At 45.4% G+C, this 17363-nt stretch overlaps 2 protein-coding genes across 9 annotated transcripts in view; one reads left to right on the top strand and one right to left on the bottom strand.

Moving 5' to 3' along the window:
- Window positions 1-17363, bottom strand: part of MCPH1 (microcephalin 1) — a 185880-nt gene that overhangs the window by 69670 nt on the left and 98847 nt on the right. The gene's annotated exons all lie outside the window — the stretch shown is intronic.
- The window catches only part of ANGPT2 (angiopoietin 2), a 50894-nt gene that overhangs the window by 10555 nt on the left and 22976 nt on the right, over window positions 1-17363 (top strand). For both annotated transcript variants that reach the window (XM_006197958.4, XM_006197960.4), the window contains exon 2: window positions 16703-16858. In XM_006197958.4, coding sequence (XP_006198020.1) covers window positions 16703-16858 — 156 coding nt within the window. The remainder of the gene's footprint in view (window positions 1-16702; window positions 16859-17363) is intronic.

Consider the following 17363-nt stretch of genomic DNA (forward strand, 5'->3'; position numbering starts at 1 on the left):
AAGATTCAAAACTCCTAAGAGGTATTGTTTCCTCGGGGCTCCTGAAAGCATTTTCTCTGCCATTCGATTTGTGGATCAACAAGATATTATCAACTCCTGGTTATATGCTGGATAATCATAAACATAAGTCTGAAGATAATTGAAGTATTCCTTTGAGTTTTACTAAGTACTATCTAGTCTTTGGAATCTTGAAAAATTATTACATACAGATGTAGCTTAAAACTTCTCCAAGCAAAACGATCTTCTTAATGGGAAATCCTGGTACAAAAATGCTGCTAGAGAGAAGGTATTTTGCTGAATAACATAAAATAATCAAATTCTGACCACAAGCCAATTATCTGTGTTTAACATTTGGTTTATGTGTATGAAATTCCTTATTATTTTTAGCTACTAAGACATAGATTCTTAAGTTTCCTAATAAAATACAATAAACTTATCCAGTCTTAACAAAGCATTAATAGCAGGAATTCCTAACCTGAATTGGTTTTAACTTAACTGCAATAGGGAAATGCTCTTAAAAGCAGTGATGGTTGGGATAATTATGTTACAGTTTAAAGAATCAACATAAATCAGACCACCATCCCCTCAAAAAACGATTGTTCATTCTGTGATGTACAATTAATTTCCATGTTTTCAAATATGGTTCCCTTCTGGCTTTGGACAAGCACAATAAACCTATATGCGTTTCCTCTAATTGGACCATGTTTAATATGTATCATTTATTTATTGTTACGTGACTGGCCTGCCTTGTGCCAGGAAGGTTTTCCAGCTGCAACGGACAGAACCGACAGTGTGCTGCTCTTCCCTTCCCCATCTCCCCCCCCAAACACCACTACCGTTAAAAATAAATGGTCGCTGGATGAGGGGGGAAAAGGATGAAAATATCTGATGAATAAACAATTCTCTCTACTTAATTGGGACACTTTCTCTACCCACTTCAGTTTCAAGTGACTCAAAATCCGAAGCAGGGAATACGGGTCAACTCTAGCAGCCACGGAGATGACCTAGCACCACTCCCTCACTTCTTCCCAAACAAGGGGGCTCTCAGCTCGTTACTGTGATGCAGCATCCTTCGCTGGTTTGTTTAAATGTCTACAGAGTTCTTGCAAAAAAACAATAATAATAACGTTCATATGACGGCAGTCACAAAGGTCAAAGCAGAGAAACGCTCTTTCCGCCCTTGTGTAGTTGTTACCGTGCAATAACGGAGGCAGGGTGCTGCCGGTCGTCAGCACAGCGGCTGCCATTTAGCAGGTGCACGTGACCTGTGACACCGGCTCAATGAGTTTCATGGCAGCCCGTTAAAGGAAGAGACTGTTCTCCCTTTACTGAAGAAACTCAGGCTCAGAGTGGTATCCGACGCCACACAGTTGACAAGACGACGATCAAGTTTACTTCAGAGCTTTTTACAATAACACAGATAGTTCAAAAGATTTAAATAAAGATCCATACATCTCTTCGTGTGGATCAGGAGAGCTAACAGACTCACAGTGGTCCCTAACACCTGCCGTTCTGACACTACACGCAACAGTCTCATCCAAAGCACACCCTCCAGTAGGAAGAAGAGCAAGTGTGGGAAATACAGGGAAAAGACCAACTGAGGTAGATACTGTTTCCTTTTACCCAGGGGATGCTGAGAAGTGTGGACATGCTAAGTGACTTGCTAGGTTCCAGAGATACTCAGCTGCACAGCAGGGATTTAAACCCAGGTATGACCTCGTTCCAAGCCCTGCAGTTAATGGCACTGTTGCACCTCCTCCCAGCTCTGTTTTCTCACTCAGGACTGGACCCAGAGCAGTGAAACCCAGATGATTAAGCCTCCGTGTGATGGTGATGTTGCAAAAACGTAAACAGCAGCTGCCGTCCTTTGGCATCACAAGATGCACATCCAACAGCAACACGGCAGCCAGTGGCTCTGCACACAATGGCGCCTCCTTGGCCATGTTTTCAGACATAGGGAGGGACTCATGAATAAGTAAAACTGGAGTGTAACTCTTCCCAAGACAGCCCTGGAGGAATAAGGGGTGGCAAACTGAGAAGCTGTGAAGAGCAGGAACTTACTCCATTCACACACAGACCTCTGCCCCCCGAGGTCAGCCACTGCCTTTTCATTTATTCAGACGCTGGTTTAGACATGACTCAGACTCCGTGCCGTCTCTGTTTAATGGAATGCACCATTTTTTTGAGGTATAACAGAATAAAATGAACAAATCTGAAGCGTGTAACCTTCATGCAGATACCTGTATAATGACCACCAGAGGGCGCCCTCCTGCCCCGCCCACTCCATAGCCCCTCCTCTCAAGACTGCCCTCTGCCACTGTAGGTTAATTTTGCTAAGTTTGGTACTTCACCTAATTGGAATACAGTATGTACTCTTTTTTGGCGTTTTTAATTATCTCTGTGATTTTCCCATGTTGTTGTGTGTATTAAAGTTTGCCCTTTTCCATTACCATGTAGTGTTTCATTGTGTGACAGCCCTTGTACCACTGTAGCTGGAAACCTGGGATCTTTTGTGGAAGTCAACATTTCTTAATTGGACAAACCCACGTGTTGCTCTCCTTGTACTGTTATCTTTGGAATCTATCTTTGGAATTGGCCTGACTTAAAGCTCCCTTGAATGACTTCCAAGACCAACCTACCTTCTAACGGAACTCGCTCTTCAGAAAACATATTGCAGAGTGGTTTTGGTGTTGATTCCTGAGGTGCCGAGAGAGAACTTTGAGGAATATGTTTAAGTACTGGTCGAACATAATACAGTCGCACTAAGGTTACAACAGAAGGTTATCCAGGAGATAGTAAGTACAGCAGACAACTAAGGAAAGAACAGGCTGTGTAAACAGTGAGCGGAAAAGAAAGATGGGGCTAAAACATCGGCCTGACCAGTGCTCACCCAGCACGCCCTCTCCCCTGACACTTTGTTTTCCAGCATCAGAGAGAGATGCTTCACACACACAATTTCCCTGATTAGAGCTTGCTTCTGGGAGCACCAGGATTTTTTCTTTTTCAAACCTTTCTAAATGGTTTACGCTTCAGCATATGAGTCTTATGGTCATCATTATGAAAACCCATTAGGTGTACTTTCTGCACCAGGGGTCATATCAGCTCCTCCCTTGACGGGGGCAGGCTGTTCCTGCTTTGGAAGGAGCTATAGGGACCACCCAGGCCCCAGCAACTGGGCCATGAACGACCGAGAGCTGCTTCCCTGAGGCCGGCTGGGGTGGAGCTAGTGGCCACAGGGGAGAAGGGTTAAGATGAGGGTCACATCCCAGTTCTGAGTTCACCACTGCCGTTTTCAGGAAACTTCCCAGGCTAGTGTGGACTTCTCCCCCAAGAGCCATCCATGCGCCAGGAGGTTTAGGGGTTCAGGAACATTTAAAAGAGGTCTACACACACCACGTCAAAGTGCTGGGATGCGGGACGGGCATTCTGGGAAAACCTTCACTGAAGTTCTAACTCTGGCCTCTTTAAGCCAAAGTGCCCCTAAAGTCACTGCAGAAGAGCGCCAAGATTCCAGCAGAACCAACCACTCATAATTTGATTCCCAGAGAGCAGCCAAAACTCCAGCGTAGGTCCTCCCGCTGAGGGGACTCAGCAAAGACGCCGAGCCATAAAGTGTAAGCTGGAATGTGGACCACGTCAACTCACAACCAGATTTCCACAATGGAGGGAACTGTCGAGAATTCACTAGCACTGATGGAATTAACCTGGCTTGCAGGAGTCAAGACCAAGTCGCAGCAGTGACCACAGTGGTTTTTGGTTTAAAAAATGGGGGCAAGATAACTCTTATTTTGATTGAAATAAACAAATTAACTCTTAACAACAGGAAAACCTCTGCCACAGCTCTCTGCTTTGTGTGTGTCCTCATCCCTCATTTCCACTTCCTCTTTCCCTTCACCTCCACTTCCTGTTTCCCCTCATCCCTCATCCCCACTTCCTGTTTCCTCACCTCATTCCCACTTCCTGTTTCCTCTCACCCCTCATTCCCACTTCCTGCTTCCCCTCACCCCTCATTCCTACTTCCTGCTTCCCCTCACTGCCGACTTCCTGTGTGCCTTCACTTCTTATTCCTATTTCCTATTTGCCCCTTCACTCCTCACCCTCACTTCCTGTGTGTGCTTTCACCCCTCATTTCCACCTCCTGTTTTCCCCTCACCCCTCCTTCCCACTCCCTTTACACCTTCACCCCTCACCCCCACTTCCTGTCTGCCCCTCACCCCTCACCCCCACTTGCATGTGAGCTTGCTGTTCCCACTGAATTAGTCTGATGTGGATCTAAGTGACTTGTGTGAATGGTGTCATGGGGCTCTGAAGACAAGGAGGCATGCTGCGCTGTCAGACACACCCCTCAAAAAGCACTTGATGACATAAATATTTGACCCCTAATGATGAAGCAAAGTGAGCCAGCCGTTCTGTGGTGGCCCAGAGTGATGCTATGGCCCCTCACCCCGTTGACAGAGAACTATCTCTTGAAATTATTTTTTTTCCCCTTCAAGTTGTGAGTAAAAATTGAAGCATGCAAAAGAAGAAGTCAGTTCTGAATGGCATGCTTTTTATAACTCGCGGCAGCGGAGTGAAAGGGGAGAGGAATTTTCCACGAGCTTCCATGGAGTAGACATGCGTGCAAGGCAGCGGGGTGAGGGGCAGACTCCAGAACTGAAACTAATTATGGGAAAATGATTCATGTCCCTGCACTTTTACCACAAGCATTTGGAGAATCACCCTGAAAATTTATTTCCCAAATTGCTTTGGTGTTCAAGTAAATTTGGCTTTTCTGTATGTTATAAAACTAGTTCAGCTTTGAACAAGTGAGGATGGCAAGCATGCAAACTATAAATTACATGCAGAAAGGGACCGTGTTACTTTTGTAAAACTGGCGCAGAGTCTGTACTTCCACTACACCGCCAGAAACACAGCAGCCCGAGGCCGCCACGCTCTCCCGCAGAATGTGGGCACGTTGCTCTAAGAACGTTTCTCCCAAGTACATGATGCTTAGGAAAGTTGTTGGCCTGAAAGGAGATACTGCGCCAAACAATGAGCTCGCAAGAAGCGCGGTTGTATTTCTTTATGGCCAAAGTTAGGAAATATTCACGTGTACGTCTTAATGAAGATTTTGTATGTTTACTAGTTCTTTTTGACTTACTGTTTTTCCAATAAGCATTATCCAATCACAGAAATAGCAAATACAGACAATATCTGGGTGGGGGGAAGGGAAGCTGCGCAGAGGGTGCACTGGGCGTGCACCCTCCTAAATGATGGAAAACTAAAGTAACCCGTTACTTACGAGTTGTGGAATGTTTGCTAGTTAGGCATTGGTCACTTCTCACACTCAGGAATCAGCTCCGGCACCACCATCCCATTTCATGTTCCAGGCTGATTCTGTGTAGTACTTGCTTTTTACAACGGCAACCACCCAAAACCTAGCCTTGCTCAGCGGCACGAGCTAACAGTGTTGAAACCAAGCTTTTCTGAGCTACTGTTTCTTCCAGTGGCTGACAGATGTTAGGCATTGTTGGCTTTCCCCCGAAGAGTTAAGCTAGCTCCAGTGCTCCCAGGAGTTTGCTGCAGGGACCCAGGCTGGCTTGGCTCACAGTCTGGGAACTCTGCTCGTTGGTTCCATTTAATTTTCAGACTAGCGTGGCACGACAGGCACTTATATACTGCTTTTACCAGTGAGAAATCTGAGGTTTAAAAAGTTGATCTGGGAGCTAGCATGTTGCTGAGCTGCGATTCACACCCAGGTGTGTCTGAGTCCCACAACCTGCGCTGTAATGAAGACTTCACGACGGCTTCCCAAATCACAAATGTGACTTCCTTCCCACCTTAATCCAACACAAACAAAGCTACCTTATTCATGTTTCTATATTGCCGCTCAAAAAGCAAGAGCTACTCGAACTGGAGTAACTCAAAACATCGTTAAGTGCGGTGGCTAGTTCGTTTATTTCACTTTTCTCAGAGTAATTCTGTATTCCTTCCAGTGGGCTATGGGCAGCACAACTCTGCAAAGAGTGAATCATTTTCTTGCTACACTCGCCACTGAAGATGCAGTCCATGACTCAGGCATTTATTTACTTATTTATTTATTACTTATTTTTAGACTAATGGGAACTGGACGAATTCTTTCTTGGTCTTCCAAGAGCAAATGCCTTTTATGCTTGATCCGGAAAGAATCAAGTTTAGGAATGTTAAATTACTAATTTACCTAACTGAGTATTTTTAACCCTCTTTGGGCAGCTGGAACGGTTTAATCTACAACTCTCCACCGACAGTCACTTCAAAACTGCTTTTTGGAAGTTCATTTCTTTAGGTGGTACCTAGGTACCACGGGATGAAAGCTACAGAAAGGAGTAAATAAAATCAGCTGTAGCAACTAGGGTCGTAGTGTTGCAGCAAAATTGGTCGAATATTTCATTTTTAGTATCTTTTCCATTAAAAATATTTTTGTTGCGGTCTCAAACACAGGAAGGGTATAAAGTATATTAACCTTTAAGTTGACAGCTCCGTGAACTTTTAAAATATGAATTTACTCGTGTTAGTAGTGCTGGGGTCAAGACAGAAAACATTTCAAGCACCCAGAGCGTCCCCTCATGTTCCTTCTCCATTAATAACCTCTCTTGCTCCTGCTAAACGCCTCCCAACCAGAAATCACTATTCTGGCTGTTGTTGCCACCAGCAGGCTTGGTCTAGCCCTGAACTTGAGATGAATGGGGTTGTACAGTCAGTGCTCTTCTGCGTGGGTTTCTTTCCCTCCACGGGATGCCTGGGACAGCATTTAATTTGACTAGCCATCTGTTGTGTTATTTTAAAAAATTGAGTTGCAGCGCACTAGCACAGCAAGCCAGTCCCCAAGGAGCAACGTTCACACGTTGAAATAATAATTCTATTGTGAGACAGAAACCACTGCAAAATGCTCACCAAGGGATGCTGCTCAGCAGTTTCAATTTGGTGTCACATACTTGGCCACAAAACCTATTTCAAATCCTCATGATTTGGGCAGCCCAACCGATTTTACAGAGCAAGTGAGTCTGTAAGAAAGGTTCATCTCATGGCAACGCGTAACTCTGGATGCCACATTGGTGTCTTTGTTTAAATGGATGCCTTCTTTGAGTGAAATTTTATTCAAAAATTACTTTAGAATAAGTAACTAATCATACAGAAACATAATACTGTGCATTTAAACTCCACCTGGGGCAGTGACATCTTTACTTTACAGCCCTGGTTTGCAGATCTGTTCTTACTCCACCTCTGGAGAGAAAGCGACACCCCTTGCGTGTGAATGGCATGCCCCTGCAGTAAAAGATCGAAATAAACTCCCTCGAAAAATGAGTCGGGAACAGCATCATCCCTAGGGCTGGTATTCTGTAGAGAGAAGTCTGATACAACATATACTTTGTAGTCAGACACGCTCTTATTTCGGGTCTGGAGGCCTTGGAAGACATAACCAGATGCTCACTGATTTGTCCAAAGTCAGAACCACCATCTGTGGTTCCCGGGGGAGGCTTTCTTCCCAGGGAGTCAAACTGCAGTCACCACAGTTCCTCGGGACTGCGAGCCACAGGCAGAAGGGACATGCACAAGGCTCTCCCCTGGCCTTCCAGACTGAACCGCGGTCCCAGCTGGGCTAGCAAGACATTTCAGCGGTGAACAGGAGGTGCTTTGGTATATGCTTGATACAATTCTTATCAAATTTCAGACCAAGAGATAAAGAAAAGAATTATAATTAGTTAAAAAAAAAGCCATACTATTCTATTTGCCACATAATGTAGGTACGGAATATTGTTCTGTTTTTGTTGCATTGTTTCTGATTAGAAAAAAAATTACTAATGATCAGGTTTAGATTAAGTTGTTAAAATGCTTAAAAATGCATTACAGCTTTAAAAATTAACCTGCAAAACACAGCCTATTAAAGAAAAAATTTATATTTCTCATGTGAATTTAAAAAAAAGGATCGATCACTTTTAGGATGCTTTGCTACATATGAGCACACAGGCCACTGACTTACATAAACTAATATGAAAATAAAAAAAATTACAGCTTTAAACCCTTGTGAGGACTGAACCAGAGGTCAAATTAGAGATTGTCTAATACAGTAGAAAAGGTAGACTTTCTGTCCTTTGTGGTTCAGAAAAGCATGAACTCTAGCTGTCACAAAATCACAAAATTAAAAAGCTGCAGCTACAGCTTTATGAACATGAAAAGCAAAATGAAAAGAACAAACTTGCCGAAAGGTTTCCTAGCATCCTCGCAGTTCGGCCGGCCAGAGCATGGCGTGAAGGAAGCTCCCTTAGCTCGCCCCCACCCCCAAAGCACCGTGGGAATGTCAATCGCCTCCGTGGAGAGAGTTCGCAAGTATATACTGTACCCAGTTATTCAAATCCACCGGCAAGTACCTAGCACGGTGTTCAGACAAGAGAACGTGAGCAGTTCACAGAGAGCTATTGGCCGTACTGAGAAAACACCGTAAAACGCGCGTTTGCTGGGGGTGGGTCAGTATATGATCGTATACAAGGGATGGAATACTTCGTCATTAAGTTCTCCCGCAGTTAATCCCGTGTCCTTTGGGCATCTTCCGTTGTTATCCCCGAGGTCCTCTCCGCGGGAGCTCTCCCCCTCCCAGCTGGCTAGCAGAAGGGCCTGGCGGGAGGTCTGCTCTGATGGGCGGCGCTCCGCTCAGCGGGGCTGCACGGCCCCTTCATTCTGCGATTTCTCAGGCATCCCATCTGCATTCCCACCCCGCTTCTCTTTCTTTTAAAGAAGCAACACCAGCTTCCTGCCTTCCTTATAAAGAACTAGTTTGTCTTGAAAGTATCTTCAAGACAAAAACCATTTAAATTAGTCTTTTCCCTTTCGCAGCCCTACAGTGGAGTCACTGTGACAGTGTACATGTATTTCATGTTAAAAGGAAAAAAAAAAAAGCCTGCTTCAAAGATAACACAGTCTTGTCCCTAGAAATCTACCTGGGATTTTGGTAAATCCACATAAGGCAGAAAGAGACAGAAGAAATGAGATGCATAAAAGGCATAAATAAGCTTCGGGATAAAAGACATAAACAAGCTATGGGTGAGACGTGTGAGCGCTCTGACCTTGGTTTTCCAGCAGTGGGTCACTGGGGTTTTAACGTTACTCTGCTGTCAGCTGGTGCTGGGGTCCAGGGGCCGGAACCTCATTCATATGAGAGTTCAGCAGTGTTACTGATTTCTCAAGTCTCCCCTTCTTCCCAGTTTTTGAAGGTCTGTCACCCCAGGGAGAGGTGACAATGGATGGACGTATCTGTCTGTATTCATCTCCACACTCGACCACATATGTATGTTTATACACATGCATGTGTTTATGAATACACAATGTTTCAAAGATTCTGCCTGCCACAGAAAGACACTGAAATATTTACTCACTTATTTCTCAGCACACCTTAATTTCAGACAGGCAAGAACACATTAGTTTTTAAAAAGTAATCCCCAGTATTTTATAGACTAAATGCATCAAATCTCCTTCCCAGAGCTGAATGTCTGCTCCCACTGCAATGGCTGACAAGTCAGTTGCTTTTATCAGGGAAAGAATAGTCTGGTGTTCCCTCTCTACCTCTGCAGGAAGCATCACCTGCCTCTCCTAGGCTGCGAACAAACTCTCCCAGGAACCAGCCCAGTGCAGGAGTCTCGGTGCAGCCGAGCATTGGCTGAGGTGAAAGAAAAGTTCTCCTCAACTGCCGCGGCTGCGACAGCCTGCCAAGTTCACGTTCCGTCTTCTGCACATGGGGATCGTGGCCTCTGCCTGCAGCCTCACCCTTTCTCCATCCGTGACAGAAGGGCTGCCTTTACAACAGCTCTCCCCTGGCAACGTCAGCAGGCTGCAGGTGTCAGGGCTGTGACCCAAGCATGTCAGGCGACCTGGGTCCTGGAGCCACACCATCTTGGCCTCAACCCTCTGCCGCAGCAGCGGCAGGGCCGGGGGGCTGTGGGTGAGACCTGACTGCTCTGACCTTGCTTTTCGGGCCCTGCCGTGGTCAGTACCCCAAACCCCCGCTTCCTGCCCGGGGAACCCTGCGGGGCTCCTGCAAGCACAGCCCAGCAGCGGGGGGAGCTGATGCCGGGGGCCACCCTGGCCCAGCCAGGGACGGCAGTGCCCTCTTTCTTGCCCAGGTGGACAGTTCTGAAACACGTTTCCGAGGGCTCCTCAGAAGGTTCTGTGGGACTTTTTCACCGGTTGCCAGAGTGGTGGTCAATGGAGTCCGCGTGTCTGAACTGGCCTCCTCCTCCCTGCTTCCCCCTCCGTCCTCCGCGGCTGCTCCCTGGACCACTTCCTAAGTAAACTTCCTGCACGCAGGCCTCTGTATCGGGCTCTGCTCTGGGGGAAACCCAAGCTAAGGCAGAATGAGAATCAAGTGAGATCTAAATATGTATCTATATAAGCACTTTGCAACTCTAAATTGCTGTAATTATTCTTGCTGTATATAAACATGTTCATAATCTTACAGTATATGCTGCATTTTATCTGCTCCTTGACGTACAAGTATCTGTAAGGTGCTGCAAGTCCGAACTCTAGCAAATATTTGGCTGAGTTTATATGTACCTTAAGAGCCCTCTTAAAAGCTGCACGTGTGTAAAACATGAACCACTTTTCCCATGTGAAATGCCCTAAGTTATGTTGCTGTACCAGCGTCATGAAGCTTGCATATATTTAAAAGGGCTGCTATTGACTTAAAAAAACAGCCTTTTTATCAGTAGGCAATGACTGGAACATTTTGAGGGGAAAAATACACTTTCTGCTAGATTCTGGAGTGATCATGAGGGTATAACATACAAAGAGGCAAAGAGAGAGTGAATGCATGTGATTTTTAAAACCCCATTAAATAATGAAAAGGAATATGCAGTTTTATTCACAGATAAAAGCAGACATACAACCTGATGGAGCCCAGATGTACTGGTATACTCAGATAACTTAAAATTTCGTTTGTCACCGGAGGTGGGGGGGACAGGTATTAACTTCAGTCTGGCACCAACTGTCCCCAGTCGCGTCTTCAGGTTACTAGTCAGCACTGGGCTCGTCTGTTTATACTACTGAAAACAGGAGCCGGGTTATCGAGACCCGGTATCAGATAACAGAATGTCGCTCATACACGGTTAAAAGAAAAAAGTGAAAAGCAGGCCAGAAAAAATGAGTTATAGGAAGTACTTGAAAGATCCCACGTGCGGGTTGCCGGGGGGTGGAGGTCCACGCAGTCACGGTGGATGGAAGTGGATTTGCTTATTAACCACCACAACAGCTGTACTGGCAGGGCCACGCTTACCCTGACGGCCTGTCCCCCAGACTCGGACGAGGACAGAAAAGGCCCAAATTATGGAGTTGGTGGAAGGCAAATGGCTCTGATGTGGGCTTTTCCGGATGTGCGAATTCAGGCAAGGCCTCAGCACAGAGAGGAAACGGAGGGACTCCCCAGCTCACGGGGCATCTGAACATCACCTCCAGCGCACGGGTGGTGCCCTCACCCCCCGGCCCTGCACACCTTTCCCTCTGTAACCTCTGCATCTCCCCTGAGATACTGCTGGAGACACAACTGCTTGGGCAGTAAAATCTCTGGATTAAAAACCAAAACCAAACAAAACATTACGAGGAGGGGGAGGAAAGACGTTTTACCACTTTCCTGAAGACCCTGAAGATGTTTCAGTTTCCTCATGACAGGGAACCAGGAGCATTAGGTCACAAGCCCTTCCAGACACAATATCCCTCGATTTAATAACCTTGCATTCAAGCTTTCCAACTAATTTCAGGAGCAAATGTTTTGCTCATTGTTTCTAGGGCGTATGGCTGGAGAGTGGAATTTCCATATCCCAAGCAAATGAGAACATAACCCTGTAGTATTTTAGATTTAAAAATCAATAGACAAAAACAAAATATCTTGACATTGAATTGTCTGTCACACACAAGGCAGCCTATCTGAGGCGACCACACAGTGGTGTAGGGCCTGGCTGCAGGAGGGGAAGGCAAAGCAGAGGCAGACAGAGGCCCGAGGGGTGAAGCAGCCTCGGTGGCTGGGGACACCTGGGAGGCAGCGGTGTCCAGGAAGTGAGGAAAGGGGATGACAGAGCACAGGTCAGGGAGGGAGCCCAGGGCCCACCAGACAACCTGCCCTTCATCTCACGGCCACGGTGCAGGCTCGTCAAGCTTGCTCTGAGGGCTGCCACTCAGGTGGGATGGAGGTGGAGCAGATGGGGGCTCCGTGACAATCTAGAAGATGGGAAGTGGGCTGGGGGGAGGCTTGGGTGGGAAGAAGGGATCAAGTTGGAGGGATGACGGAGGTAGGAAAACACATCCTTTTTGGGATGTGTGGGTGGAAGAGAGAACAGTTATAATATTTCGTTTCTAGACTGAAATGTTAGAAAGTACATTTCCAGTGAAACATTAGTTGTCTGTTAATTTCCTATGGAAACTGGGGCATTCGGGACATGGAGCTCTGTTTAAGGAGAAGTGATCTTTGAGCCAGGATCTGTATGGTTGGTAAGGGACCAGCATCAGAATCTCCAAGTCAGAGATGGTTGTCCGGCGCTATCTATGTTTCCCTTCCCCCAGCCAATTTCAAGATTACTTTCTTTTTGGTACAAAAAATAATGATGATAATCTTGCTGAGAAGGAAGATAGCCAGGGAAACATTTCAGCGTGTAATCAATCTGCCATAGTTGCTTCGCAAATTGACTTATTTTTCCTGTCAAATGTGATTTTTCCAGATGCTGGGGGAGCAATAAGAAACTTCGTTTCAAATGCTGGGGGAGCAAGGAAAACTTCAGGATATATTTTACATAAAATATATATATACACACACATATATATGTCTGTGTTGTGTTAAAATATTTTCTTCTGTTACTTGAGTTCTGCTGTGTTGATAACTTTTAAAGATGGTGTTTAGGGTGTAATTCTTTTTTTAAGCAAATCAAAATAATACCAAGCAAGGATCTATGTAACTATAATCACAACGATGGCCTTAAAATGTTACTTTAAGTTTGGATGATTCATTTGAATCCCAAGGAAAGAGAAACAGCTCAAGGACCCACACTTAGAAGAGGGCTCGGACCGTCAATTAAGACAAGGACAAAACGAACATCCACATGGTCCTTTCAGACTTGTCAGGGGAGCCTTTCCCAGGCACTTGGACCCACAATTCAGAATCACTACCTAATCATCTTCAGACCTGGAGGCAACGCGAAGCATGAGTACGTGAAGCCACCCTTGTGAAACGGGAAAGAACCACGCCCCTCCCTCGGGAGGTTCAAGTGTCCTGGAATAGTTTAGATAAGAGCTGCTAAGTGCAAACAGCCAGGAGGGAAGCATTCAGGAGCAGGGCACTGCCGACAGGAGGAAAGATCTTATTTGCCGCGTGTTTCTTCTTCTACTAAGACTTCCTCACACTGGAATGAAATTTCACTGGGCAGATTTCTGTATTCCTGGGTTTCAGTCACAGACCATAAAGACACAAGACAGTGAACAGAAAGGCCTTCTGGGCAATAAACTGGGAAAGAACTAATTAGTCAAGGTCAAGAGACGGAGATTCTAGGGCACCTCTTCCCGTGTGGAGCAGCCGAACCATCTTCATTTCCAGGTTTGGTCTTATGTTCCTTCACATGCAGTGATTTAGGGAAAGGCTGCATTAAACGGGAAATCCTCACTTGGAAAATGTTCATTTTTATACTATGTAATGAATGTCCAGAGTCTTTTTCTTAAAAATTACTACTAGTCCTGGGAGAGAAAAGGACTCTTTGTCATGATGCTCCCAGGAGATGAGATTGGCACTGCTTATCTTCAGGTCTGGTCCCCTCCCCTCCCTCAACTGTGTAGTAGGTGGTCTATCTGTTTTTTAGGTGGTCTGTTTTTTTAAGGAACCGAGGACCTTGGAAATCGCACACTCACAGCAACTTTGGGATGGACCACTTTTGGCTGTTGAAAGGCAGGAAGTGGGCGTGGCCTCTGGGTAAACGCCAGTGTGCCTAGGGCCCCCAGCCCAGAAGTGCGCGCACCCTCGTGATGCTAGGCACGTGGGGTCCCCAGAGGGAGAGGACCACGGTGGCTGAGGCGCGGAAGCCACAAGCATCAGCTATCGTCACTGTGGCTGTTACCGCTGTGACTGTTTCGGGGGCTACGCACATCCTTCTCTGTTCTGAAAGGGCATTCGACTACCCTACCACCCACATCTCTTAAAACCTTAATTCCGTCTCGCTCCTTCCAGTCTGAAAGGACAAATCTTGCTGAGAATCAACACAAAATTCTGATACTTGATATTCCTGTTTCTGTTTCACTTCTCTCCTAGAGACTTCAATCAGTCAGCCGTTGGGTCAGATCACACAGAATTTTACTTTATTTAGTTACATTGTATATAGAAACTACACATGTGTCTACTAGATATATAATATCTAGATGCACACATCGCATGTATACAGAGATCTATAATTTGCTTCAGTGTAAGATTAACCACATACACCTTACACACATGCTTGGTCATCCTGAAAAGCTGAAAAATAGTGAGACTTAAAAAGCATTTTGTATTCTGTCGTTCTCAAGCTTAGAGAAAGATATGGCCGTAAAGTTAAGAAATTTTATTTTTAAAAATCAGGTCTTTTATGCCTTTTAAAGTTCCTGGGTCTAATTTTAAATTGGAACTTGACTTTAAAATGTCAGATTACAAACAGTCCTCTCATGGCTCTCCACGGAGGTAACCACACTGACTCAGCAGTTCTGGAATCAGGGTGGGGGATGGTTAAGGATTCATCTTCTCCTCTAGAGAAGTGATTCAGGGCAACAAAAGACAGAAATGTTTTTATTTAGCTCTTAAGTACTTAAATCAATAAGAAGATTAAGGCTTATTTATACCAGTTTGTAGATTATTACTTCAGAGTATGGACTTAAACCAAACTCCAGCTTGAGTCTATCTTTAATTGTTCCAAACTTCCCAGAAAAATTCTTTCTAAATATTATCTTTGCTGGGTGTTAAGAGTAACTCAGACAACTCTTCTGGATGACTTACACAGCTTTAACTTTAACCTCAAAAATTCCATTACTCCCATGGTAATGAGAGAGTGAGAGTGAGAGTGAGACAGAGTGAGGGGGCGGGGTGGGGGGAGCAAAGGGGGGGAGCGGGAGGGAGGGGAAATTACAAACTTCTATCTGTGAGTGCTCTTAAATCATGTATTTAAATTAGAAAAGCTACAATTTGTAAAAGCTGGGGGAAAGGAAAGAATGAATTAAGGAATAAAGAGCAAGCTAGTTAACAAAGGTTAACAAGGGTATCACATCTCAGGTTTCATGCGGTCTGCATTAGGGGTGGTTGCTGGAATGCCAAATAATAGCACCTGATTTTTTTTTTTAACCAGTGATCTAATCTATTTTGACTCACATTGAGAACCAAAGGCTTCAACTATAAGACTCTACAAATGATCAGAGGTCTAGTAATTGTCAGGTTTCATGCTACATTTGATCTGCCCCAAACAAGGGAGGCCATAAGCGACCATGAACCGTCAAGGTAACCAGCCTGGAGGAAGACACCAGCCCAAGGGGCGGAGTCCATCACTGCAGCAAGAACTCCGCTCTCACACTAACCGTAAGGCCTCACACCACCACTCACGACGCGGTGTGCAAACTGCTCCAACAAGGAAGCCCTGGGACTCCCAGGGAGAAGCCCTGCCCTTCCCATCCTACTTCCTTACTCTTACAGGCAGAAGCACAGAATCACTCAACGGTTAACATTTCAGGAGAAATTAAGTTTGACGACTGGCTCTATGAATGGTTTCTTCGCAGAGAAGGACAAGTTTTAAAGAAAGGCACTATAGGCAGGTTTTTCTTTTAAAAAAAGCAGTTTTATAATCTCAATTATTAAACTTAATAAAAAAACTCTGAGTCCTAACTATGTGAAAAAGAAATAAAAACAGGGTTTCTGCCCTCATGACCTTACAATTCAGACCAATGAAGGGGCTTGTGCTCCCACTGCGGGGCCATTAAGAAAAACAAAGAAAGGAAATTAAATTTTAAATACCCAAAGTTGTGCATGCACAATGACTTTAAACGCGAAGCTTAATTAATCCTTAAGCACTCCTGACCAAACAGAAACACGCCTTACATATGAGGACTGTGGCTCCCAGAGTTGAGCAACTTACTCAGAGTCCAAGGAAAACGGAGCAGTGTGCCTGGCTGAAGCCCACGTGCTCTTTCCCACACCTGGCTGGCCTGCATTTGTGTGTAATTATATAATTTTACTGCCAAAGATCTAGGCAGTGAAGTGAGCTTCGTGATGCTCTTGTGCTTAGGTGAATTAAGACGAGCTGGCATGCCCGCGGTCCGCAGTGACTGGTGGGAGAAGCAGCAGTCCTGCCTGGCACGTGAAATGCTGAGCCACTCAGCAGAGTCCCTGCGGTCCTGCCTGCTGGACTGCACGGCCATCTGCCCACCTCTGAGCTGCGGCCCCTTGCCAGCCACGGTGCGGACTTCCAGGAATCTAAACAGTTATCTTCCACACGTGATGTTACTGAGCTGCCAGACTCTGAGTTAACGTCAAGTCACACTGTATTTTACTGCTTGTGATTAAAAAAAAAAAATCCAGCAAGATTCCAAAATCAGAGCAAGGCATGAGTCTTTCAACAGATGTTTTAAAAGACAGGAAAACGAATTAGGAATGAGGTTTCTGATCATTCGACTAATGAATGTCTTTCTGATGCCTGTTCTTTTCTAGCTTGAGAACTACATCCAGGACAACATGAAGAAAGAGATGGTAGAGATACAGCAGAACGCGGTGCAGAACCAGACTGCCGTGATGATAGAAATAGGAACCAACCTACTAAACCAAACAGCAGAGCAAACCCGGAAGTTAACCGATGTTGAAGCTCAGGTGGGTCGTGACAGCCAGACGCACAGCAGCACAGCATCGTGCTGCACGGCTACTGGTGAGACGATGGGAAAGCAAAGCAAGCTTGAGTAGAGGAGGGGAAAAAAGGATGTACTGACAAGAAGTTAAGAATCTGCACCCAGAGAGAAATCTAAAATCAGGACTAACTGGATGAATGAATCGAAGCAAAGCACTCGGCTTCCCTGGGCCTCTGGGGTTTTAACCATCAAATGGGGAGTTGGCTGGACTGACTGCCAAGTTCCCTTTTAGCTTTAAGATTCTATAAGCTATCGATGAATAGTAGTAGGAAAGAAGAAAATGAAATATGAAAACATTAGAAGAATAACAGTAAACCATTTAAACAAAATTCACCCAGAGCTACGCTGAATGACACACAACCCGGTAAGAGGAGCCCAGGTGGGGAAAGAGTGCCCTTGGAGCGATTTACGGAGATGCTCCAAGTTCAAGCCTCGTCATCGGTGAATCAGCTTTCTGGTTCCTAACCCTG

The sequence above is a fragment of the Vicugna pacos genome, chromosome 26 (assembly GCF_048564905.1).
Source record: "Vicugna pacos chromosome 26, VicPac4, whole genome shotgun sequence".
Lineage (NCBI taxonomy): Eukaryota > Metazoa > Chordata > Mammalia > Artiodactyla > Camelidae > Vicugna > Vicugna pacos.